At 39.0% G+C, this 26576-nt stretch overlaps 2 protein-coding genes across 6 annotated transcripts in view; one reads left to right on the plus strand and one right to left on the minus strand.

The window, feature by feature from the left end:
- Positions 1–5806, plus strand: part of USP16 (ubiquitin specific peptidase 16) — a 32353-nt gene extending 26547 nt beyond the window's left edge. For all 4 annotated transcript variants that reach the window (XM_008965768.5, XM_003813181.7, XM_003813182.6 and 1 more), the window contains 4 exons: positions 81–175; positions 1410–1496; positions 5123–5279; positions 5387–5806. In XM_008965768.5, coding sequence (XP_008964016.1) covers positions 81–175; positions 1410–1496; positions 5123–5279; positions 5387–5508 — 461 coding nt within the window. In that variant the 3' untranslated portion in view covers positions 5509–5806. The remainder of the gene's footprint in view (positions 1–80; positions 176–1409; positions 1497–5122; positions 5280–5386) is intronic.
- A 1848-nt stretch (positions 5807–7654) lies between these two features.
- On the minus strand, positions 7655–25668 carry CCT8 (chaperonin containing TCP1 subunit 8). 2 transcript variants are annotated; one of them, XM_003813183.6, is made up of 15 exons: positions 25089–25668; positions 21817–21907; positions 20994–21073; positions 19112–19261; positions 18447–18627; positions 18272–18333; positions 16525–16662; positions 14915–15093; positions 14060–14126; positions 13898–13985; positions 13698–13813; positions 13063–13134; positions 12820–12984; positions 12104–12223; positions 7655–7879 (listed from the first exon to the last, which is right to left on the minus strand). In XM_003813183.6, the coding sequence occupies exons 1-15, from the start codon at positions 25146–25148 to the stop codon at positions 7802–7804; spliced, it is 1647 nt and encodes a 548-aa protein (XP_003813231.4). In that variant the 5' UTR covers positions 25149–25668; the 3' UTR covers positions 7655–7801. The 2 variants fall into 2 exon arrangements, with proteins under 2 accessions (XP_003813231.4, XP_054961237.2); XM_055105262.2 differs by lacking the exon at positions 25089–25668 and adding an exon at positions 24818–24836.
- Positions 25669–26576: the final 908 nt, after the last annotated feature.

Genomic DNA, 26576 nt, shown 5'->3' on the forward strand with positions numbered 1-26576 from the left:
ATCCTTGCTTATAGCAGATCTGAATGCTTTAGGGGTCTAAAATGATTTTCTCCCTGTTAAAAATTTCTTCTTTTCTTTAGGTGAAAGGAAGCATGTTTACACCAATGCCAAAAAGCAGATGCTAATTTCTCTTGCTCCTCCTGTTCTTACTCTTCATTTAAAGAGATTTCAGCAGGTACTCCTTGTTACCCAAAATTTGTTTTAAATATGTAACACCTACTTTATTACCTATTTTTTTCATTACTGTCTCAACATACTACTTTGTTTCTTTGGTTTTCTGTTGTTTCTTAACTCTAATGTCAATGAAGTCAGAAAGGGAAAAACATAGGGGCTAGGCAGAGGCGCATGTGAAGGTGGAGGCACAATCTGCCTCAGATTTCCTAGAACTCATTTATGTCCCTCTTTTTAGTACGATTGGCATCTTACTTTTATTTCAGGTTAAAAAAAGAAAAAGACTGGTGTGTTACATATATCTCATACTTAGGAATATTAGTGATTTTTTCTGTTTTGTGTGTGGCATCTTGTTTTTACGGACCCTTGATAAAAAGACATTGGTGCCTTGGATTGTCATCATTTTGGTGACCTCATCTTTTCTGGAAAACTTTTGCTATAGCTGTATAACTTCTAAACTGTGTTGCAAATTCCAAAAGTACTTTCAGTATCTTCAGAACGTTTTTCCTCTTGTGGTTGGTATGGGCTTGACTAATTGGGTGGGCCTTTATTAACAATTCACTAAGCTTGGTTTGAGCATGAGGCTGAGAGCGTGTGTTTCACAGAAAAGTATTATGCTATCGCTGAGTTTTAAGCACTCAGAACCTGTGGTCTAATCTGGCATTTCTGGATGGCTGAAGCAGAAACATTGAGAATTTTCTCACAAGAAAAGTTTTTTTTCTTCTTTTTGAAACAGTCTTGTTCTGTCACCCAGGCTGGTGTGCAATGACATGATCATGGCTCACTGAAGGTTTGACCTCCCGGTCTCAAGCGATCCTCCCACCTCAGCCTCTATAATAGCTGGGACTATAGGTGGCTACCACCATGTCCAGCTAATTTTTTAATTTTTTTGTAGAGACAGAGTCTCACAGTGTTGCCCAGGCTGGTCTCGAACTCCTGGGCTCAAGTGATCCTCCTGCCTCAGCTTCCCAAAGTGCTGAGATTACAGGCATGTGCCATCATGTCCAGCTGGGAATAGCTTTCTTAATGTGTTGGTGTGTGTTTTTTGTGTGATACGTGTGTACTTAGCAAAAGCAAACCAACTTGGAATCAGTTAGTGTTCAGGAAGAATTGAGTCTCCAAAGAAAATTGAACTAGGACTTAATGTTGATATTCTTTTGGACATCGGAGGGGACTTCGGTTTACTTAACCTGTATTGCTTTTCCAAGAAAAGTCAATCTGTTATGCTTCTCTTTTAGGCTGGTTTTAACCTACGCAAAGTTAACAAACACATAAAGTTTCCGGAAATCTTAGATTTGGCTCCTTTTTGCACCCTTAAATGTAAGGTAAGTCAAAGTGGTCTTTTTCAGGAAAGTCCTTTAAAGTCAAATCATGGCTTACCCAATGCTCCAGTAGCAACTCACTTAAGTATGAAGTTGATAACACTTATTCAGTAGAGTGGGTCTTTGATCATTGTACCTTTATAATTTGAAGATTAGTGATGAATCATTTTGAAGAATGGGTTATTTCAGTTCAACGTTTGGAATCCCCTTTATTATGGCATACATTGTCTTGTGAGCGGAGGGCATAAAACTAAAGGTGAGCAGATCTATTAATGAATAATCTGTTTAATGTGGTTGAATGTTAAGGCTGGTGAACATAGGTCAGGAGTGGTATACATTTAACCCAGCATGTTGGTGGTTCAGGAATGGCTTTGTAAAGTAAACCATGCCTCAACTATATTTAAAGAAGGAGTAAGAGTATGATGAATCAAGATGAAATGAGTTTTGCAGGCAGAAGGAACAGCAGGAGTAAAAACAGCAGTGTAAAATAGGATGGTGATTGCCAGAGACTGGTAACGTATGTAGTTCTAGAGTTTACAGTACAAGGTATAGGGAGAGTTGAGAAATGAAGCCAGAGAAGTGAGATAGGAATGAAGTTTTGGAGGGTTCTCATGGTGAGGAACTTGGACTTCATTAGGTATACAGTGGGGAGCCCTGAGGAGTTTAAAGCACTGGGGTGGCATGGTCAGATCTTCATATGACGTAGGTTACTTGTTGATGTATGGAGGCTGAATTTTAGGACGGAAAGACTAGAGGTGGGGAAATGAGTTTGGAGGCTGTTGTATTAATTCAGCCAGTAGTTGATGAGGGCTTAAAGTTGGGCAGGAGATGGGGAGATAGAAGGAATATTTCAGGAGGTAGAATTAACCAGACTTAATGATTGATTGGCACTGTAAGGTGAGGCAGAGGCCTTTTATAAGTGGATGCTGAGGGTGGCAGAGAAAGGGTTGAGGATGATTCCTGAGGCCTGGCACGACAGATGGGAGTGCTGTAAATTGAGATAGGATATATAGGGAGAAAAGCAGGTTGAGAAAGGATAATGACTTCAGTTTTAGATACATTTGAGTGTCAGATACCTTTGAGAAATTAATGTGCTTAGTCTAGAAAACATTTGGATATACATATCTGAGACCTATAGCAGAGAGGTTAGGATGGGCCCAGGGCAGAGATTTAGAAATCAGTACATATGTGGTAGTTTAAACTATGAGAAGATGGGATCCCTTGTGTATAGAGTCTGAAGAGAGAAAAAGGAGATGGCCAATGACAGGACCCTCCTAAGTATCTGAGTGGAAGAGGCAGGGGTAGAAAGTGAGGACACCACAAAGGATCTCAAAGAATCTCCATGTTGAAGAATTTGGGGCTGGGCGTGGTGGCTTACGCCTGTAATGCCAACACTTTGGGAGGCCGAGGCGGGTGGATCACTTGAGGTGAGGAGTTCGAGACCAGCCTGGCCAGCATGGTGAAACCCTGTCTCTACTGAAAATACAAAAATTAGCCAGGCATGGTGGTGTGCGCCTGTAATCCCAGCTACTTGGGAGGCTGAGGCAGGAGAATTGCTGGAACCCGGGAGGCAGAGCTGCAGTGAGCCGAGATTGCGTCACTGCACTCCTGCCTAGGTGACAGAGCAAGAAACTCCCTCAAAAAAAAAAAAAAAGTCTGGGCCAGTTGCTGTGATGGGCATAATGGAAGAGGCAGCTAAGGACAATTGATAAGATTATGGTCACATTGAGGACTATGACAAGGTACATGATCATTTATTATACTTTTGTTTCTTAGCAGTAGCGGCCGTCTGAGTTTGGGGCATGGCAGGTACATTATAGGATTCAGGGTGAGGTTTTGTGATGAATTGGATATGGAGATTATTTGTAAGTGATACATGTGATTGAAGTTCCCAAACTTTAATGTGTATGTGGGAATCAGACCTACAAATTTTGATTCTGTAGGTCTAGTATGGGATCAAAAATTCTGCATGTTTAATGTAAACTCTCAGGTGATGCTGATGCTGGCTGTTCATGGACCACATTTTGAATAGCAATGGTCTAGACTGCATATGGGAATTATATTATGTCAGTTTCCATGCTGCTGATAAAGATATACTGGACAAGATATACTGGACAAGATATACTGGGCAAGACTGGGCAATTTACAAAAGAAAGAGGTTTATTGGTCTTACAGTTCCACATGGCTGGGGAGGCCTCACAATCATGTCAGAAGGCAAGGAGGAGCAAGTCACATCTTACATGGATGGCAGCAGGCAAAGCAAGAGCATGTGGAGGGAAACTCCCCCTTAAGAAACCATCAGATCTTGTGAGGCTTATTCACTATCAAGAATAAGGATGGGAAAGACCTGCTCCCATGATTCAGTTACCTCTCAACGGGTACCCTCCCATGACGTGGGAATTGTGGGAGCTACAACTCAAGATGAGATTTGGGTAGGGACACAGCCAAACCATATCAGGAATGAAGCCAAAAGTCTTCATAGGTGAGGAGAATATGAGCATTGGAGATCCTGTTAGGTTAAAGAGTACAGAATAGGTGAGATGAGAGTTGAATAAATAGAAGACTTGTGGACTAAGACTAAAAATAAGATTTATGACCCTTCAGCTCAGGAGTTTGAGACCAGCCCGGGCAACATGCTGAAACCCCGTCTTTACATAAAATTAATTTAGCAGGTCATGGTGGTGTGCACCTGTAGTCCCAGCTATTCCAGAGGCTGAGGCAGGAGGATCACTTGAGCCCAGGAGGCAGAGGTTGCATTGAGCTGAGATCATGCCACTGCACTCCAGCCTGGGTGACGGAGTGAGACCCTGTCTCAAAAAAAAATTTATGAAGTTGAACAATTCTGAGTGATGACAAGCCCAGACTCTAGTCCTGGGTGTGGTTGACTAAAATGGAATGGCATTTAAAGTCCTGTGAGGATCATAGATGGACAGAGAAGTACTAAGTTCTTCAGTGAATATGGAGGCACAGATTGGGAAGCTGAGTATAGAGACAGTACTACTGAAGGGCAGTGATGCCTGTTACGGACTTTTACATGAGAACATAAATAGTTGTCTGAAAAGTGGCTCCTGGCCCAGAGAATGCCTGTTCCTGTTCCTAGCCCTATGGCATATGGAGTCCTGAAAGAATAAGCAGGCTGCACTCTCTCGTGGGGAAAGTGAACACTTGAGAGGTTGAATGTGCTTCTCACCAACTCCCTTGGGGACATTTAAAGATGTAAGGGGTAATTTTTGGCACAACCTAAAATACTGTTCTCTTCCTGTTCAGGGCTTACCTTTTTTTAAACAGGGTATTCAGAGTTGTTAATAGCTAGGGTTGTTAAGAATTATCCTCAGGCTCCTAAAGAAACTGGCAAGTTGAATTCAGTTATTTGGTATCTGAGCCAGGTCACTGCATCAAGTGGCCTGTGGCTTACAGCTTTTCTACCAAGGGAACAATGGTGAATTTATAATAAAAACAGAAGTGTCTCAGGCTGAGAAGAGGTATGGAGAAAAGAGTGGACTCATGAATGATTTCTGCACTCTCAAAGTAATGGTTAAAGACCCTTTGCATAGTGTAAACTTGTCTTGCCCATGACATCTGTGTAAATGGAACTAGAACTAACTTTTGGATTCTACTCATTTTTAAAGAATGTTGCAGAAGAAAATACAAGGGTACTCTATTCCTTATATGGAGTTGTTGAACACAGTGGTACTATGAGGTCGGGGCATTACACTGCCTATGCCAAGGCAAGAACCGCAAATAGTCATCTCTCTAATCTTGTTCTTCACGGTGATATTCCACAAGGTAAGATGTCTTGGAAAATTCAGGCACTCAGCAGATTACGGCAAAACCAAAAAGTAATCAACTTGAATCTTTCCATTTATGTTTGATTTTTCATTTTCTCATGACAGATTTTGAAATGGAATCAAAAGGGCAGTGGTTTCACATCAGCGACACACATGTGCAAGCTGTGCCTACAACTAAAGTACTAAACTCACAAGCGTACCTCCTATTTTATGAGAGAATACTGTAATAATATCAAAAGCACTTTTTCTGGAAACACATTTATGGCTTTTATAATGGCTGAAATAATAAAAAAAGACTAATTAAAATCATGTTCACTTAACATTAAATACATGCCAGAAGAAATCATGTTTATTTAAATATTGAAGGGAAAAATACCTAAAAATGTACAAAGGTTTTATATTGTCATAGTGGTTTTTATTCCTGCTTTGTTTCTGGAAAGGAAATCCTGAATTACTTAAGTCCTTTGTGTTTAATATATCTGGGTGATGGATCACAACACATCAATAAACTGACTTACCCTAAAATCTTGTTTTATTACTGGGAAGATTTTAACTTCTATTGACTTACCCTACTAGGTAACGCTTTAAAAAATGTTTCATCAGACTGGCTAATGAAGCTTCATTACAAGTGTGTTAAATTTTTTTTTTTTTTTTTTTTTTTTGAGACGGAGTCTTGCTCTGTCGCCCAGGCTGGAGTGCAGTGGTGCAATCTCAGCTCACTGCAAGCTCCGCCTCCCAGGTTCACGCCATTCTCCTGTCTCAGCCTCCTGAGCAGCTGGGACTACAGGCGCCTGCCACCACGCCCAGCTAATTATTTGTATTTTTAGTAGAGACGGGGTTTCACCGTGTTAGCCAGGATGGTCTCGATCTCCTGAACTCGTGATCCACCTGCCTTGGCCTCCCAAAGTGCTGGGATTACAGGCTTGAGCCACCGCGCTGGGCCATACAAGTGTGTTAATTTTATAAGCATCTATATTGACAGCAGAATATAAATGGGAGCAATGTTTCTTTATAATCCTTCTGATGCCATAGTGTGCATAAGCTAGGGTATATAAGGCCTTACTCTGTATTTGCTCTGTGCCAGTGGTCAACTGATTTTGGACAGATTTAAGACAAACCAGTCTCACTCTTATGAGTATAATTGGGTACCAAACCCCTTAATACTAGCATACCAGAGAAAGCCTGTGAACTGTCCCAAGTCAGCCACTGTTTGAGTTACATGCAACACAAAGAGCTTAGGGACACCAAGCGTCTCTGAACTTCTTGAAAGGTTCTCTGAGGACGACTTCGACATACAATGAACACTTTTAACTTGCTGTGGCAGTAATGAGAGTTGTATCATTCCTAACACCTGTTGAGTTTATGTAAGACCCAGTCAGTCATACTGCTTCTAAAATCTTTTGGAAAGAATACTAAAAACAGGCTGGCGCCATGGCTTATGCTTGTAATCCCAGGACTCTGGGAGGTCAAGGCAATAGGAAACGTTGAGCCCAGGAGTTTGAGACCAGCCTGGGTAACATAGTGAGACCCTATCTCTACAAAAAACTTAAAAATTAGCCAAATGTGGTGATGTGTGCCTGTGTCCCCAGCTTTTCAGGAGGCGGAGGTGGGTGGATTGCCTGAGCCCATCAGCAGAGGTTGCAGTGAGCTGAGATTTTACCACTGCACTCCAGCCTGTGTGACAGAGCAACACCTTGTCTCAAGAAATACATACACACACAATTTCAAACAGTATTAAGGACCTTACATAACCAACACATATAGTAGCACATGTCCTATAAAATTCAGTATAATTATTTATAATAATTGATTTATAATGTTCTTGGCTTTTTCAACACTCCTTACTGATTTTAACAAAATAGAATCTGCTTTATGAAAACTGACTTAATTTTGTATGTCAGGTTATCTATTTTCTGTTATAAGCATTTTTTTTGTAGTTTGCTAAGTAGAGTGTCTTCCATTCAACAAATTATTAATTGCTATTGAAACAAGTCACCTTGAGTCAGGAATTCCAGAGCTGTGACAAAAACACTCAGGAAATCTAGTCCAGGTGTTGGCAGACCTTTCCTGTAGAGGGCCAGATAGTAAATATTTTAGGCTTTGTAGGCCCATTTGGTCTCTGTCAAAAATAAAAATACTTAACTCTGCCACTCCCTTGTTAGAAAGCAACTGCAGACAATATGTAATGGTATGAGCATGGCTGTGTTCCAATAACTTATTTACACAAACAGGCAGTAGGCCAGATATACATGGGTAATAGGCCTCTACTTACATAAGTGACTTGCCTTAAGTCCCACAGCTAATGTGATTAACAAGGTTGAGAGGAACACAAGTCATTTAGAGCCAATAACCGTGGTCATTAGACAATAAGGCTTTGACAGTAACTATGTTTATTATAACATCCAGCCAAGAATACAAACACAAAATACCTCTTAATTTAAGGAGAATAAGAAAACATCAGGTGATTCTTGAGTACTACTACAAATACAGCCTTCACCTACAGTAAAAATTAAGCCAATTTCAATCATTTTGGTCATCATCCCAGTCTTTCTTCCCACTTGGAGGCTTGGGCCCACCAGCTGGTTTTGCCATGATGATCTGCATAAAAAAGAATCACACAAGAGTATGCTTATCAACTTAACCTTTAGAATGAAAAGAATGCTATTAGCATGATTTAAGATTAAGCAATCTTCTTGATATAATTATGTACTGCATATAAAACACTACAGCACAGAGTTTGCAAGATCCGTTGTTAGAAATTCAATTGTAAACTTTCAGCAGCATGAGAAAGTTTACTGCTTTTATGGATAACCGCAATAAAATCCACAGAGATTAGTGAACATTCCAAGACATGCACTTCAATAACTCAAAAAGCTGAAAGTGAAAATATGTGCATGCATCACTGGTGTAAGTCGGTCAGTCAGTTTGGCACCTGATTTGCTATTTATATATGAGATTCGTCTTGCCAACCATCTCTGTCCCAATTTCCTTGTGGTTTAGGAGCTTTAGGTCCACCTGCCAGCTTTGCCATTATAATCTAAAGTAGTTGATACATAAGTATATACAAAGTTTAACACTGAAATTTTCTAAAACCTGAAATGAGAATCATTCAAGCAGCCAGGAATTTTCATAAACAAAAATCTAAGTTCCCAACTTAAAAAAAAAGCGCCACAAACCTCACCTTACTTTGTCTAAAATAAATAGGTTTTAGCTTTTTTTTTTTTTTTTTGAGACGGAGTCTTGCTCTGTTGCCCAGGCTAGAGAGTGCAGTGGCATGATCCTGGCTCAATGCAACCTCTGCCTCCTGGGTTCATGCAATTCTCCTGCCTCAGCCTCCTGGGTAACTGGGATTACAGATGCCCGCCACCACGCCCGGCTAAGTTTTTACTTTTAGTAGAGATGGGGTTTCACCATGTTGGCCAGGCTGGTCTCAAACTCCTGCATGATCCACCCGCCTCGGCCTCCCAAAGTGTTGGGATTATAGGCGTGAGCCACTGCGCTCGGCTGGAAAACATCTTAATTACCATCTGCAAACCTGAACTGGGCAGTGGCTCATGCCTGTAATCCTAGCACTTTGGGAGGCCAAGGTTTGAGGCCAGGAGTTTGAGACCAGCCTGGGCAACAAAGTGAGACCTAGTCTACAAAAACTAAAAAATATATATATATAAAATATATATAATATTTGATTATATATAATATATAAAATATATATATTTGATTATATATATTATATATAAAATATTTGATTATATATAATATATGATTATATATTATATATTTGATTATATATTATATATATTTGATTATATATTATATATATTTGATTATATATTATATATATTTGATTATATAATATATAATATTTGATTATATATTATATATAATATTTGATTATATATAATATACAATATTTGATTATATATAATATACAATATTTGATTATATATTATATATAATATTTGATTATATATTATATATAATATTTGATTATACATATTATATAATATAATATATATATGATATATATATATTATATATATATCAGCCAAGCATGACAGCACCTGCCTACAGTCCCAGCTATTCGGGATGTTAAGGCAGAAGAATCACTGGAACTCAGGATTTTGAGGCTGTGGTGAGCTAATTATGATTGTGCCACTGTCCTCCAGCCTGGGTGATAGAGTAAGACCTTATCACAACAACAACAACAACAAAAAAGATACCTAAACCTGAAATTCTCAGAATAACATGTTACCAATTGAGAGTAATTTCAGACTGAATTAAAGGCATTAAGCATAATTTTAAAACCTAAGTGCACGTTGATTTTAAAAAGTAACTAAAAGCTGGGTGCGGTGCGGTGGCTCATGCCTGTAATCCCAGCACTTTGGGAGGCCAAGGCGGGCAGATCACGAGGTCAAGAGATCAAGACCATCCTGGCCAACATGGTGAAACCCCATCTCTACTAAAAATACAAAAAAAAATTAGGTGGGCATGGTGGCATGCGCCTGTAGTCCCAGCTACTCGGGAGGCTGATGCAGCAGGAGAATTGCTTGAACCTGGGAGGTGGAGGTTGCAGTAAGCTGAGATCACACCACTGCACTCCAGCCTGGCGACAGAGCAAGACTCCGTCTCAAAAAAACAAAACAAAACAAAAAACACTAAAACAAGTAGTTCCCAAACTTTAGTGGACACCATAATCAAAAGTGCTCATTAAAACAGACTGCTAGGCCTCTTCCAGCATTTCTGATATTGGTGGGTCTGGAATGACATCTGAGAATCTGTATTTCTTCTTTTTTTTTTTTTTGAGATGGAGTCTTGCTCTGTCGCCCAGGCTGGAGTACAGTGGTGCCATCTCTACTCACTGCAGGCTCCACCTCCCAGGTTCATGCCATGCTCCTGCCTCAGCCTCCCGAGTAGCTGGGACTACAGGCATCTGCCACCATGCCCAGCTAATTTTTTGTTTTTCTAGTAGAGACGGGATTTCACCATGTTAGCCAGGATGGTCTCAACCTCCTGACCTCGTGATCCTCCTGCCTTGGCCTCCCAAAGTGCTGGGATTACAGGCGTGAGCCACTGCGCCTGGCCTCCAAGAATCTGTATTTCTTATTTATTTTTAGTTTTTTAAAAGATGGAGTGTCACTCTGTCAACCAGGCTGGAGTGCCATGATGTGATCATAGCTCACTGCAGCCTTCAACTCCTGGGCTCAAGTGATCCTCCCACCTCAGCCTCCTGTGTAGCTGGGACTACAGGTGTGAGCCAGCATACCTGGCTGAGAATCTGTCATTCTAACAAGTTCTCAGGTGATGGTGATACTATTTTGGGACCATACTTTGAGAACTAGTGAAATAGACATTCCAACAAAGATTAATCCACTCCGTACTACACTATCCAATGCTTAAAAGCTTGATGTGCAATTCCTTTTCTAGAATATATACTATACAAATTTAGGTTCATTATACTATACACTATATACACAAACTGGTTAATACAGTTGGATGGGTTCTTTAGATACATACTTCACATAGAGTGCAAAGACTGGGGGAACAGATCAACCAACAACTTCCCCTACCATAAGATAAAGCAGACTTCCTAGTTTAAAGCCAAAATTCAAACTGCCTTTGTGACCAAGGGTGGTGGTTATTGTCTTGCTTGAATAATTGACATTCAAAGTTCCTAACTAACACAGTTGGAATTTCTGCGTACCTTATGCTGCAGTCTACTTAGCTTCTTCCGTCCCTGCTATTTTTGGTTTCCCCTTTTATTCTTAGCCACATTCTAATTTCTAGAATAAGTATTTTCTTAGGTTTCTATTTAAGAACTCAAACATATTCTTCCATTGAAAATCACCTAATAAGCTGACAGAGAAACCCGTTAATCTGGTACATAAACATCTAGTTTCTGCTTATTTTCAATGACTTGAAACTAAATATCCAGTTCCATTTTTGGTCATCTCTTGCTATCATAGTTCTTCCAATAAATTTGTTATAATTACCACCAACTGGTCCTTACTGTACTTAAAAGCTGAAATGTCTTTCCACTGATTTCTACTTAGGACTTACTCCACCTTTAATATGACATGACTTTTACCTAATGGATGTATACTGTCCCTCTAGCAAATTAAAATTTTCTGTTAAGTACTTATAAATAGTCATTGCTTATTAATTACTTCCAGAATTTTGTGGGGAAATGTATTTAATTAAGTTTGCCAGAAAATACCTTTTGGAAAAATAATTATGATTTCAGGTTTACTTCTATATATAGAACAGTCTACCACAATTCTTCAAAAAAAAAAAAAGGGTAGAAATATGATTTTAAACACCTTTAACATCTTTTAGTACCTCAAGCTATAATTTGTCATAGCAGAAAAAATTTTCAATGCCCAGTCCTCTTATCTGCAGACAGCTAGAGACTCCCATTTTCCTTCAAGCTGGTGGTCTGCAATGTCTGCTTGAGAGCTTTATGGTCCTTCCAAATTCCATGTTAGTATTATATATTAAATTTACTCTCTAAATTATTTGTACAAATGGGTTCTAAGGCTAAAAGGTTTGAAAGTTATATTTAAATTACATTTGTTCCACTGATTCCAACTTAAAATGGCAAAGGATTCTTTCAGTGGAAAGATCTCCATTTTAAATTAGTTGTAATATATTCAATACAATTTATAATAGAAGAAAAAAATTGGAGGGGGGCACATAGTATCTCTAATATGTGAGGACTAAGAATCCTTTGAATTAGAACTATGCTATGTTCTAGTTCTGGGAAAATATACTATTAAACCGTATGCAAATGAGTATTTTTAAAGATCAAAATTTCACTTTGCTCACCTGATCCACTCTAAGTACAGTGACTGCAGCATTAGTAGCGAGTTTGATAGCCCAATATTTTCCCAGGTAAGTATCTAGAATACCAGCTTCCAGCATGTCCTTTACAGCAGGGACTTCAGCCTGTCAAACACATTTTCATCCTTTCATTTAAAATCCTTTTATGTGAAAATGTTTATACCCACAAAAAGCCTCACATAGCTCCTTAAATAGTACTGGAAAGTAACCAAGCACAGTCCTACCTTACAGAGTCATCCTTTAGTATGTGAGGATTGGTTCTGACACCTCCAAGGATGCCAAAATCTGTGGATGCTCAAATCCCTTATATAAAATGGCATGGTGTTTGTATATAATCTATGCACATCCTCTCATATACTTTAAATCGTCTCCAGATTAATTATATAACACAGTGTATATAACACAGTTGTTATAGTGTATTTTTAAATGTCTTTAGTTTTTCCAAATATTTTCAATCTGTGGTTGGTTGAATCAATGGATACAGAACTGGGCTGACTACACACTACAGAACAAAAGACTATCAATAAAACAGAAGGAAAATGAAACGTTCTTCCATCAGACAAACTATGTAAAAACTAAGAAAATAATCTGCTCCCAAATCAGAACACTGTTTCTCATTGATATTTCTTTTAAACTCATACTATTTTTAGGTTGTGCATTCCCCAAATAAAGCAATTTAAGTTCAGTGTTTTTTCAAATACCTCAATATCTAATCCAACGTTTTTATTTCCTTCTTGATGTACTGCATAAAGTTTAGAGATTACTTCATTGGCCTTAACTCCAGAGTTTTCTGCCAGTGCGCGGGGAATAGCTTCAAATGCCTCAGCAAACTTCTTAATAGCATACTGTTCAAGTCCAGGACATGTCTAAAACAAAAATGTGTTAATTACTGTCTTTTATTCAAGCAATGGAAAGAAAGTCAATTTATACAGAAAAAGCTGTACCTCTCCATATGATGTGATCTGTTTGGCTAATTCAATTTCTGTTGCTCCACCTCCGGGTACAAGACGTTTATCCTGTATGTAGTGCCCCCACCAAAAAAAAAAAATGAACACAAAACAAATTCACTAAAAATCAGTTTGCAGTTTTCTAATCTTTTCACATTCCAGTACCCCACCAAACAGGAGTTTTTATCAGTCATTGTTACTCAAATACATATTACATATTTGGTAAAAATGAGTGGGTGGGGCAAATTTTCTTAGTGCACAGTGTCTGGTATATGAAAAGGACCAAAGTGAAGAATGGGAATAGTACCATATCATTTTTGCATATCCACAGATATAGCACTAAGAACTGCTTTAGCAACTAACAGTACATTACAGTGGAAAACAACGATAAACAATTTTTTTTTAAAGCTCTGTTTTGCTGTTAACTCCTCTGTACAATCTTTTTTGGAAACTATCATATTCACTAACAATGGACACTTAAGTCTTAGGTAAAAACAAAAACAGGTGCTTCATTTCATATAAACCACTCATTCTGAAGTTCTCATGATGTGCAAGAGTCTGCAAACCGTACTTTTAAGACCATACAAATTACTCAGACCTTACAAACTACTAAGAATATTGCTGATACTGACCCTTGTAAGAACTTTGAAAGTATTAACAGCATCGTCTACTGCCCTTTCTATGTCATCCATCAGATTGTCTGTAGAGCCTCGAAGTACTATGGTAGAAATGGCGCCATCTTCCTTTTCTATCAAAAAATTAAATATATTTGGTGATTAAATACAAGAAGCTAAAGCCCTACACTTAAACATGTTTTACCATTCCTACATACCATGCTTAAAAACCACCACCTGAGTATCTCCAACTTCTGAGAGGCAAACACTGTCACAGTGTCCCATTTCTTCAAGGACAGGAGGTGTCTGTAAGAAAGTGACTGTTGTAATAAAAATTCCATCTTGTTCAACTATCTTTTAGTGTTTTCCAAAATACATACCAATCTAGGAAGAGCTGTAGCACCAACTGTTTTACAAAGTCTTCGGAGATCCCATTTTGAGTTTAGCCTTTAAAAAACACAAAGACCTTAATAAAAGTTTTAATCAATTTCAGATAGCATATAAAGTTCAAATTAAAGAGGAACCTGTATACCAGCCCCCGTGTCACATTCCTTTGACAATGGATTTTAACTCAGAACACGTCTGGATTGCAATGAACACTGAGGCCAGGAAGCTGATTCCTGACTGAGTGAGTCCAGCTGGCCAACAGTACCACATCTTAAGCCTGTGTTGTATGGCATTGTTCTAGAATTGGGAGAATGGAAGTCACTTTAGGATGTCAGTGGTTTATAGTTCTAAAACATCAGAGAAACCCTTACAAAACTCAACAGCATATAGAAAATTTTTGCTTTACTTTGTGCAATCAATGTTCTGTGAACAAGAGTGATTTATTTTGCACATTTTATTAGGTACTAGGGATGGTGGTAGGTAGAAATGGGTAAGTTGTCTAGTGTGCACCATAAATGTGTTCATGGATTAAAAGGGATCTTCCTGACTCCACACTCTGATAGGCAATGCACCAAGCTTGTGTCTAGTCTCTTGGACAAGTTGTTCCTTTTGCCTGGAATGCTTTTCCCTCTTCAATTATCTGGTAATGGTTCTTCAAGCTCTCAGCTTAAATTTATGTTTTCTCAGAGGTGTTTCCTGACCCCTCCCCAAACTAAGTCCTTCTGCTATTTGACCTAGTACCTTTACTTTCCCTTTATTAACAGTCTTCATGGTCTATTTCGTTTAGTGTTTTCACCACCAAAAAACCATTTATCATATAGGTAAAAAAAAATTCGGCTTTTTCTTACCTCACTAACATGATATTATATTTATTTGCATAATGAAGAGCCATGTCTGCCACTTTGCCACCTGTTACTACGACATTTGCACCAGTATCAGCAATAGCTTTGACTTGTGCATCCATGAGGTTTTCTTCTCCCTTACTAAAATTCATCAATTCTTCAGCAGTCTTTATCAACACTGTTCCCTGGCAAAACAAGTAAACATTCCCTTTAAAATCATTTCACTACGTTGGTGTTCAAAGTCATTAGATAATAGTTGACTGAAGAAATAAAGGTTTGGCAAAAAAATATGAAGATAAATGTGCATATATTATGAAGCAGCAGAATACTGTATGTGTGAAATAGAAACTCAGCTTGCTTCTAGAACCCCCTGTCAAAACAGATGCATCTGCTTTTGTTAAGTACTTAGGTGGAAAAGTACTTTTATCTATTTATTTATTTATTTTGAGACAGAGTCTCACTCTGCCACCATGCTGGAGTGCAGTGGCAGGATCTCGGCTCACCACAACCTCTGACTCCCTGGTTCAAGTGATTCTCCTGCCTCAGCCTCCCAAGTAGCTGGGATTACAGGCAAGCGTCACCACGCCCAGCTAATTTTTGCATTTTTAGTAGAGACGGGGTTTCACCATGTTGGCCAGGCTGGTCTTGAACTCCTGACCTCGTGATTTGCCTGCCTTGGCCTATGCTGGGATTACAGGCGTGAGACACCGTGCCCGGCCGAGAAGTGCTTTTATTTTAAATATGTCAGGTAGGTAGGTGTCCTGGTGTTTGTCTTTTGACAAAGGCTAACTAGTGTTATCAATACAACATTGTGGTTCTCAAACTTCTTCTAAAATGTGGACTAGGCCGGGCGCGGTGGCTCATGTCTGTAATCCTAGCACTTTGGGACGCCAAGGCGGGTGGATCACTTGCAGTCAGGAGTTGGAGACCAGTCTGGCCAACATGGTGAAACTTTGTCTCTATTAAAAATACAAAAATTAGCCAGAGATCACTTGAACCCAGGAGGCGGAGGTTGCAGGGAGCCGAGATCGTACCACTGGACTCAAGCCTGGGTGACAAAGCAAGACTCTTAAAAAAAAAAAAAAAAGAATAAAATACAATAAAATAAAATGTGGACCAAATGACCAGACCCCCCTCATGCTACAAAATTTTAAAACTATCAACAACTTGGATTTCAAGAATTCTAGAGATGAAGTCAGCCACTTGACTATAAACACAAACTTCAAACTTTCTAACATGTATTTTTAGAAACATACCTACCATTTTCAAATTACATTAGCTTATCTTGTTTCAGGATGCTACAGAATGTCAACTTTATTTTCGTGAAGAGCACACAAAATACTCACATTCTCATATTCTTTCACTTGCTGAATGTATAAGCTCTACTAGAAGGGCTGTGTGTCAGATTATAAATAATACGGCCACCATCTTTATATTTCCAGTTTAATGTTCAGTAGTTGAATTAGATATTTGAAGACTATAAATCTGGCATAAAAAAATAGGTAAGATCCTGCAATGTTCAGTTTTTTAAGAAGTACTTACTGGTTTAAGAGCTAACTCAAACAATCTGAAAGTGCAACCCCAATTATTACTTTTAAGGTTTGAAGTCTACATACCTTAGTTTCTGTTATCATGCCATCAAAAGGACAAGAGTACACTGCTATTTTTGCATCTTTGACAGATGTTACATCACCTTCGGTTTCCTTCTTAAAAACCATGCCATGCAATACTGAAGAGGAACTGATACCAGAGCCCTAAGGAATTGAATACCAAACCCATCAGCAATCTCATGAAAATAACATTACGGTCAAACTGCTGATTCTCCATATACCAAAAATATCCCTTTCTAAAATAAAGTCATAAACCAAGGCAGTGACTCCTGGGATAAAGGGTGGAGTGCTGGACATACAGCACACCCTTCTGCTCGAGGCAGAAATCACTGAGGGAATGAGCTACTTTTAGGGAGGGGAGGTCCTTCCATGTACTGGGAAGAACCAAAGGCAGAGAACTGCTCTTAGCCATTCAGTTACCTAGTGCTTGGTGCCAATATACCAGCCACAGCTGTCAGTACTGCAAATACAACACAGAACAAAGCAAAGATTCTGTTCTCACAAGGTTACATTTAATGGGAAAAGCTGGCAGTACGTGGAGGGAGACAGCAAACATAGAACACGTGAGTATCTTCAGGGAAAGCACATGTACTTATGTTATGCTAAATTCACATTAACAATCAGAATGCCAATGTGCAAAACCAAAACCACTCCACTGATAGGTTTTACTCTATCAAGCACATTTTATCAAAAATATACTTTAATATTTCAATACTAACATTAAAGTGTGAATTCTATTATTGAAGAGGAAGAGGACAATTTCCACCCCACTCAAAACTGTCTTATAAGCTTATTATAATTCAGAGTATTATGAAGAACACAAAAAAATTAGTATTTTGCGCTGGGCGCGGTGGCTCACACCTGTAATCTCAGCACTTTGGGAGGCCAAGGTGGGCAGATCATGAGGTCAGGAGTTTCAGACCAGCCTGGCCAACATGGTGAAACCCTGCCTCTACTAAAAAAATACAAAAATTAGCTGGACATGGTGGCATGCACCTGTAATCCAGCTACTTGGGAGGTTGAGGCAGGAAAACCGCTTGAACCTGGGAGGCGGAGGTTGCAGTGAGCCGAGGTCGAGGCACTACACTCCAACCTGGGCAACAGAGCCAGACTCCGACTCAAAAAAAAAAAAAAAAATTTAGTATTTTGTTTGTACATTATTCTTAAACCCACAAGACATCACAGAAAATGACCTTATAAGGAGATAATGTCAATATCCTTTTAAACTTAAATAGGTAGTAGTATTATTACAACTTAGCAACATCAAAATGTTACAAAATAATGCCTCAAAGGCCAGGCACGGTGGTTCACGCCTGTTAATCCCAGCACTTTGGGAGGCCAAGGCAGGTGGATCACCTGAGGTTAGGAGTTCGAGACCAGCCTGACCAACACGGAGAAACCCCATCTCTACTAAAAATACAAAATTAGCCGGGTGTGGTGGCGCATGCCTGTAATCCCAGCTACTCGGGAGGCCGGGACTGGAGAATCACTTGAACCGGGAGGCGGAGGTTGCGGTGAGCCGAGATCATGTCATTGCACCCCAACCTGGGCAACAAGAGCGAGACTCCGTCTCAAAAATAAATAAATTCATAAATAGAAATAATGCCTCAAAAAAAGTCCTAAGTGTTCAAATCATGAAGTAACATTTAGGTTTAGATGAACACATGTTTTTTTTTTTTTTGCACAAAAAAACAAAAAAAAACACACAAAAAAACTGAGCTAGATATGTAGCATTAATGCATTTTCTACTTACCAGAATTTTACAAACTCTGATGTTATCAACATTGAAATGGCCGGAATCAGGAAAAATAGATACTGTTAAGAAAATGAGACATATCAAAAGATTATTTTGGGACAACAGAGAAAGTATCTAGTCATGTTAAAGATATTTTTATTTTGGATCTTTTCATTTACTGATATTTACTTACCGCATGCCTGAGCAATAAGCTTGGCCAGAAATACTTCATTACCATATTGTTTACTCATTATGGAGGTACGAAGTAGAGATGACACTTCATCAATATCTCGAAGGTTTTTTGCAGAACAACATACCAAATTAGGAAGAATCTCATGAGCTTTTCTGCAGGCTATTTCATAACCTTCTATGACCTAAAACATAAACAACATTTCCTATTCTGACATGACTTAAAGTAGCTTATTTTGGTAACCCAATGCATATGGATGTTTATTTTTGATACAAAATGACAAAGAATATACTTCGGAATAAAACATATAGTAGACTCTACTAGTTATGAATGGAGGCTTAGATGACAGCCCAAATTTGAATCTTAACTCTACCTAACTCACTAGCTATGAGATCTTGGGCAAGATTTTTCTAATTTTAGTCTCTTTTCTCATCTAAAATAAAGTGGGGAAAAAAATAGATAAAATGGGATTATAAGGCCTCACTAATAGGGTTTTTGTGAGACTAAAATGATACTGCATGTGAAGCATATGTACTATAATGGCTGGTACAGAGCAAACTGCTCAGTGCATGTTAGCTACTACTATAATAATGATTTTAGTTTATGTTTTAAGCAGGTGTATATGTAAGCAAAAATTTAGTAGGAGTAAATTATAGATGAACACTTGCCTCTGAAACTGACAGGCCAATCCTCAGAAGTTCTTCAGCTAATTCCAGGAGAGCTCCAGCAAATACCAGAACAAAGTTTGTGCTATCTCCAACTTCTTGCTCTTGCATATGAGAAGCCATTACAATCATTTTTGCAGCAGGATGCTGTACCTAGTAGAAAAGGTAATATCAAGTTAAACATCTGATCCTTAAAGCAACATAAAATTGTTCATTTCCATTTCTTAAATAGACTCAATTTTCTTGTAGATTAGGTAACTCCATCTGATCACACTGCTACACTGCTGTACGCTACTTATAGTGTGGTCACAAGAAAAAATCCAAGTCCCTTTATGCCGATCAGCACAAATGTATCACTATAAATAAGAATTTCAAAGTGCATCCTCTTTTGGTGGCCTGTACATACAGTGCCACACATATGTTTCAGCATATCATTATATTTCACTAAATTAAAAAACAAAGTAATTACAACCACCAAACCTAGATATTTTTTAAAAGCCTTCGGGAGAACTAAAATAGATACCACTTAACTTGGTCATGACTCTCAATATCAATTTTACTATATATTCTTGTTGTAAGGGTTATAATTTGTGATTTAAACAAAAGGGGGAGTATAAAACTTTTCTTCAAATATAACATAATTTTATGTGGATTTTATTCTTAGGATTTAATTTTAGATACCTTTACAGAAACAAGCCAAGGAGTAAGAACTGAGAGCAACGAGAAAACTATAAAAAGTCAGCCCTGTGATTTTATTATTTTGACGGTATCACCACTGTACTTTAATAACTCCTGAGATGTAACTCCTGAGATCATCAGTGTGCAACATTAACATTCACAGTGACAAATCCTTGTACGAGTGTTTTGTGGAGTTAAAATTTAACTTTTAACTTAAGTTCTTTAAGAATTTATATATATAATATGTATTTTTTTTTTCTTTTTTGAGATGGAGTCTTGCTCTGTCGCCCAGGCTGGAGTGCAGTGGCGCGATATTGGCTCATTGCAACCTCCGCCTCCCAGGTTCAAGCAATTCTCCTGCCCTAGCCTACTGAGTAGCTGGAACTACAGGTGTGTGCCACCATGCCCGGCTGATTTTTTTTCTGTATTTTTAGTAGAGATGGGGTTTCACCATGTTGGCCAGGCTAGTCTCAAACTCCTGACCTTAGGTGATCCGCCTACCTTGACCTCCCAAAGTGGTGGGATTACAGGCGTGAGCCACCGCGTCCAACCAAAAATATATTATTTAAGAGGTTAGAAAAATGTTGATTCTTCTATAGTTTCATTTAAAACAAAAGATTAAGTTCTAGTGCTTTCAAGGGCTAAGCTTCAGGAAAATTCTCTGAGGTTGAATATGTTATCCTTTAATTACAAGGCGGGAATGAGGAATGGCTCTCTCTGCCTGTTCAGGTGCCAGACCTTCCTTATAACCCTGCTGGCAGGCAGTATCTATTTTATAGATTCTAATAGTAAAACTGAAGCTGAACAAAGTAAAATGCCATCAACTGATTGTTTTTATTTTCACAAAACCAAATGGTTGGATCTTTTTAAAAACCACTGTTGTATGTATACGTTTTTGCACTGTGGAATAATTCACTTCAGAGTCACTCTATAGAATGAAGACAATGGTAATCAATTTCATATCGTAATTAGCAATGTATCACAACCAATCCCTCCATAAATTAATAACTTAAGAGATTTTTAAGATTTCAGTGGCTAAAACATTCAATCTAAAGAGGACTCTTTATAATTAGAACAATCTGTACAATAAATTTTCAAGTTGGAAAAATAGTCCCTTATCCAATCTGAAATAAGAGATTTCTAGTTAAAATCTACTTAATTTTGATGTCACCAAAATATTTCTTGACTTTTTAAAGAAACAACTTACTTCTAGTTCTCTTAAAATAGTTGCTGCATCGTTTGTCACAAACAACTTCTCCAAGTGGTTGATAACCATTTTGTTCATTCCTCAAAAGTAACAGTTAAAAAAAGAAAAAGAAAGCCATTATTAATCAAATCCTTCCCCAAATACCCAGGAAAATCTAGTTAAAAAATTATAAATTTGTATATTAAAAAAAGAGCTTTGCAAGAAAACACATACTATTTATTCTTCAAGTTTATCTTATAGCCCCATGGGCATTCTCTGACTGCAGACCCATGTTCTTTCTTTCCTTCCTAATGTCCTACAATATTTACTACGTAAGATGCCAAATCTCACATTTTTGCCAATTTCTGTCTTCTGTTTGCAACATGACTGTCATGCAGCAAGTGCTCAACAGAAATTAACATGTAAAAAGGCCAAAATAATCTACTTAGTATATTTAGTTGTATGTTTATTCCATGAAACTATCATTTAAATTTAATTGGTGGTAGAAGGCAAGAGGAAGGAGAGAATTTTCTTCCTTAAACTATGTCACTTTTACATTTAGTGTTTGTCAGAATGAACATTAGGTACTATCTTACTAGTCAAAGTGTTACAATTTTTCTATCCTCTCAACAGGATAAAAAGCAATATATTGACCCCCATTTTTCTAAAGAGATGTGAGTTGATTGAAAATTAGAAATAACTAAAAATTGGAAATGAACTATTCATTGAGCTATCAAATTAACTTCCGAAGCCATACTATAACATCCTCAGAACAAGTTTGAAAGAAGACGCAGTACACAATATTCTACTACTGTATCTTTACAAAGATTAATTTAGAAATTACCATTTGGTCCATATGCTGTACGAGTGGTTTGGGCAAGCTCCTTGCAAGCTTGTATGTTTCTATACACAGCCTCTTCTAATCCTGAAAAGTGCTGTTAAAAAAACAAACAAAAAACCCCGCTAATTAGACAGGACAGTGAAACAAGAATTTTCAAATACAAGATATCTTTGCTTATATCTTGCCTCTAATAAAGAGGGAGCATAGCTTAGGTATTTGGCACAAGAGGGCTGGTTACAAATCTTAGCTTTCTGGCTCTTTTTAAATTTGGGCAATTTTCTTAACATTTCTTCATTATAAGATGAGGTAATTATAATAGTACCTAACTCATAGGATTGTTGAGACAATCAAACAAGATTTTTTAATGTAAAACACAGCATTTGATATTCATAAATGATGCATACATTTCCTCTCTAGTTGAATGAATAAAGTATAATATTTTGGGGGACCGCAGGTACCTACTTACACATCAAAAGACTTAAAATTTTATTAAAAGTAGTGAAAAGTACAGGGAACCATGCTAAGTCTAATTAGAGAAAAGTAGAATACCTTTCCAGAGTTTATCAGTATTTTCTAACTAACTGTTGAAATGTGGAATATTTTTCTTATTGTGTTAGAATCTGGGCTTTTGTAAAGCCAGAAGTTCTTTAAGTATGTGCCACTGAAGTGTTTAGAGACTGAATACTTTTTTTGAATTGCAACATTATCCCAATGTATATGTATTGAAAAGCGAACTGCTCACAGTACTAAAAATTCTCACAAATTCTACACTGGACTTTTTTAGAGTTGAGGTTTACTTGGGTCCTCAGATATATTTCACTAATCTACTGTGCATGAGAACATTTCTTTAGAGAAGCGCTGCCCAATACAGTAGCCACTAGCTACATACATGGGGCTAGTGAAAGCAATTAAAATAAACTTTCAAGTAATTAAAATTAAAAAATTCAGTTCCTCAATGCAGGAGCCACAGTTCAAATGCCCAGTAGCTACATGTGGGTAGTGAATATCACACTGGACAGCGCTGATACAGCGTATGTCCAGCATTGCAAAAAGTTCTATTTACATAGTACTGCTTACAATACAAGCCATGATTTTGTGATCCAAAACCAAGGTTAATAGCCATTACTCTTTTTTGAGAGAGAGAGAGTCTCCTCTATCGCTCAGGCTGGAGCGCAGTGAGCCGAGATCGTGGCACGATCTCGGCTCACTGCAACCTGGGCCTCCCGGGTTCAAGCAATTCTGGAGGCTCAGCCTCCTGAGTAGCTGGGATTAGAGGCGCGCGCCACCACACCAGGCTGTTTTTTTTTGCTATTTTTTTGAGAGGCGGAGTTTCACCATGTTGGCCAGGAACTCCTGGCCTCAAGTGATCCACTGACCTCGGCCTCCCCAGTGTTGGGATTACAGGTGTGAGCCACCAACCCCTGCCAATAGCCACTACTTTAAAAGCATCTTCAGCAATAAGAACTGTATTCCAGCAATAACACTTAAGTCTGAACTCCTGGCTTACACTCTTGCTTCTTCCCCTCACTCCCCATTCTGTGAGAAACTACCATTTGATCAGATCCCCTCATTCCCATACTTAAGACCCTTCAATGGTTTCCCAACCAGCTTAGGATAAAATGCAAATCCCTTTTCAAGGAAACAAGGCCCTACATATCCCGGCCCTTGTATGGCTCCTCCTCTGAATTTACCATTCTTCCTTTCTTTGGTAAGCTTCAGCCCTACAACCTGTTATTGTTGTTGTTTAAAAAAAAAAAAAAAACAGGTCAAAATCATTCCTTCCTCAGGGTCTTTGTACTAGTTAGTCCCTAAGCCTGGCATTTCCCCCTAAGTAAGAGGTCGGGGGAAACAGCCCAGGCTCAGGGGCTTCTCTCACTAAGCACTGAGCTAAGAGTTCTTCCCTAAACGTCTAAGTGTTCTGTCTATTCCTGATCCTTCTTTTACAGACATTTTAACCTCCTGTCATCCTCTACTATAGTGCAGTTTCTTTCATCATTATTTGGAATTCTCCTTTTATTTAATCATTATTTCTGCCTTAGAAGGACATAAACTCTACGAGAAGTGGGACTTTTGTCTTTCACTGCAGTTCCTTCAGTACCTATTTATTGAAAGAAATAGCTCAGTGTTCTGTAAAAAACTACTAGCACTGGAATGACAAATAATGTTTTGTGATACACGAGTTTTCCAAAACTGTATTAGTGAAAAAAACCCAAATTGGAAGCTATTATCTCAGCCTGATTTTTTTCAAGGGAATCAGCCCATATCATTTTCAAAAGATTATTCCACCAACATTTACCTTAAACCCTGACATTTACTTACTATACCGACATTATTTGAAAAGTGCATCCTACAAACATGAACCTAGTTCTATTAAACTGTTAATGCTCCCCGTACCTCGCATAAAACCTTAAATTCAACCACACTGATCTATTTCTTGAATTAACAAAATCTGGAGAACACACAGAGGAATGCAATTTGAATAGCACAAGAGACAAATTTATCAATAGTGCAGTAACATATTTTAAAAAACTATGCTACCGAACTAACGTTCAAGACAAGGCCATTAAACAAAACAGTGTTATCTGCACCCCTCTATCACTTATCCTGCAGATTACACAGAACTCAAAGACACCACCTCTTGGTCCAATCTCCATAATTTAAAGACGAAGAAAACAAAACCGAAGAAAGTTAGATTTTAGATTAAGCCAGCTAACATAAGTTGGGACCGGAACTCATTTGGCTACAACGCATGGCTTCTGTCAACTAAGCTGAAAGCCGTCTGTTTCTCACTGGGAAGGAAGCAACCAAGACCCGGCCCTTTTTCCCACTCTCTTCTCTGGATCGGCTAGTTCTCGTTCTTCCCCATCCTACAACTCGCGAGCTATGTGATAATCGACGTCGCAGTTCTCAAGACAATTTCATCTACGTTATTCAATTTCACCCTCACAACCTCTTTTAAGGGTGACGGGCCTTAGCCCCATTTATGGATGGAGGCAAAACGCACGCGCGGCTTCACATCCGTCCACCTTCAAGGTGTACAATGTCGATCGTGCCGCCGATCCCTCGGCCTTCTCCCGGTCGCGGAAGAAGAGAAGTGCCCGCAGGCTCCGGTGGCCGAGCCCTTCCAAAATCACCTCCCTTTCTGGAATCTTCTCTTCCCCCGGCCGCTGAGCCAGGGCAGCACGCTCAGCCCGTTAGTAGGCCCTCCTACTTCGCCGCGGCCGCCGCAGCCCTATGCTGACTCTCCCACCTCATTCCTTTCCTTCAGCCCTTACTTTCGCTCCCTCCTTGAGCATCTGGGCAAAGCCCGGAGCCTTGGGAACGTGAAGCGCCATGGCCAGCCTGCAGGAAGCAGTTCACGCGACCGCTCGGAAGACCGCGGAGGAAGCGAGGAGCACGCACAGCCTCCTGGGAAAGCAGCGTGCGGCCGCCTCACGCTCTTCCTGGCTCTCCAATTAGCCCACCCTTTCCCTGCCGCCAGGTCTGAAGCATCGCGAGAAGAGCAACCTCTGTGGCCAGAACCAAGCTGACGATCCCCGATCGGGTCGATCGATAGGGCGGGCCCAGGGAGCGCCTCGGGTTTCTGGCTCACGCACGCGCAGACAGCCCAGGCCGTGAGAGGTTGCTCCAGTCTGTGCTCTCCGACTGTAGTCAGTAGTCACGGCGTTAGATTTTTGCGGTTTTTGATCTGGAAGCAACACATCCTTAGCTTAATTTCCACGTATCTTCCAGACCCAGCCACCAACATCAGGGCAGGTGTGCTTTTTTTTCCCGAGGCAGAGCATCTGCCCCATCCCCCAAAATTGTCTCTAGGCGTCCGCTCTGTGTTGGGCACCATAGGAAGCGCTGGGAATGCGCACGATAATTAAAGTCGTCACTAAGGGTAACGTAGTACACATCAAGTGCTCACGTGTGCCATATTCTGTGTGATCTGCTTTACATGCGCCAGGTTCTGTGTGATCTGCTTTACATGCAGTATCTCTGTTAATGGTCAGTCTTAAAATAATGAATTGTCGGTTAAAATACCATTTAGTTTTCCTTCCATAAAATGGAGACGATACCATTAAAAATTAAAAATTAAATGGTATTGTCTCTATTTTGTAGAAGGGAAACTGAAGTTCACAAACAGTAAATAATTTTCCCAAGATCACAGAGCTAGTAAATAGTAAAGCTAGAATTCCTATCCAGATCAGACTTATTGCAAAATGCCGGTTCTTAACCACTATCTATATTCCTCTTTTCTACTTCTTCCTGGGAATATAAATCCCTTTTACTCTTTTAAGATCAGATATAAATACATATTTATTTATCTGATTTATATATATAATATATACATTTTATATAAATATATCTGATTTATATATGAATTTATAGATAAATATAAATCCCTTTGGCTTGGTGGCATGCACCTGTAGTCTCAGCTGCTTGGCAGGCTAAGGTTGGAGGATCTGCTTGAGCCTGGGAGGTTGAGGCAGCAGTGAGCTGAGATCATTCCACTGCACTTCAGCCTGGGCAAGAGTGAGGCCCTGTCTCAAAAAAAAAAAAATTGCAAAAATGTAAATGCCACTGATATGGTTTGGATTTTTGCAAAAATGTAAATACCACTGATATGTTTGGATTGCCTGCCCAAATATGATGTGGAATTATAATCCTCAGCTGTTCTTGTGATAGTGAGTGACTTCTCATAAGACCTGGTTGTTTAAAAGTGTGTGGCACCTCCCCACTCTGTCTCTTCCTCCTCCTCCAGCCTTGTAGGATGTGTC

The sequence above is a fragment of the Pan paniscus genome, chromosome 22 (assembly GCF_029289425.2).
Source record: "Pan paniscus chromosome 22, NHGRI_mPanPan1-v2.0_pri, whole genome shotgun sequence".
Classification (NCBI taxonomy): Eukaryota; Metazoa; Chordata; class Mammalia; order Primates; family Hominidae; genus Pan; species Pan paniscus.

Excerpts from the sequence above, each read along its gene's own strand:
- CCT8 (XM_003813183.6), bottom strand. The coding sequence starts at position 25,148 with ATGGCGCTTCACGTTCCCAAGGCTCCGGGCTTTGCCCAGATGCTCAAG. Across the intron at positions 19,262-20,993 it reads CTATTTTAAGAGAACTAGAA|GTACAGCATCCTGCTGCAAA; the intron begins GTAAGTTGTTTC and ends CTTTTCTACTAG. Across the intron at positions 12,985-13,062 it reads AGATCACATCATATGGAGAG|ACATGTCCTGGACTTGAACA; the intron begins GTACAGCTTTTT and ends TTTTTGTTTTAG.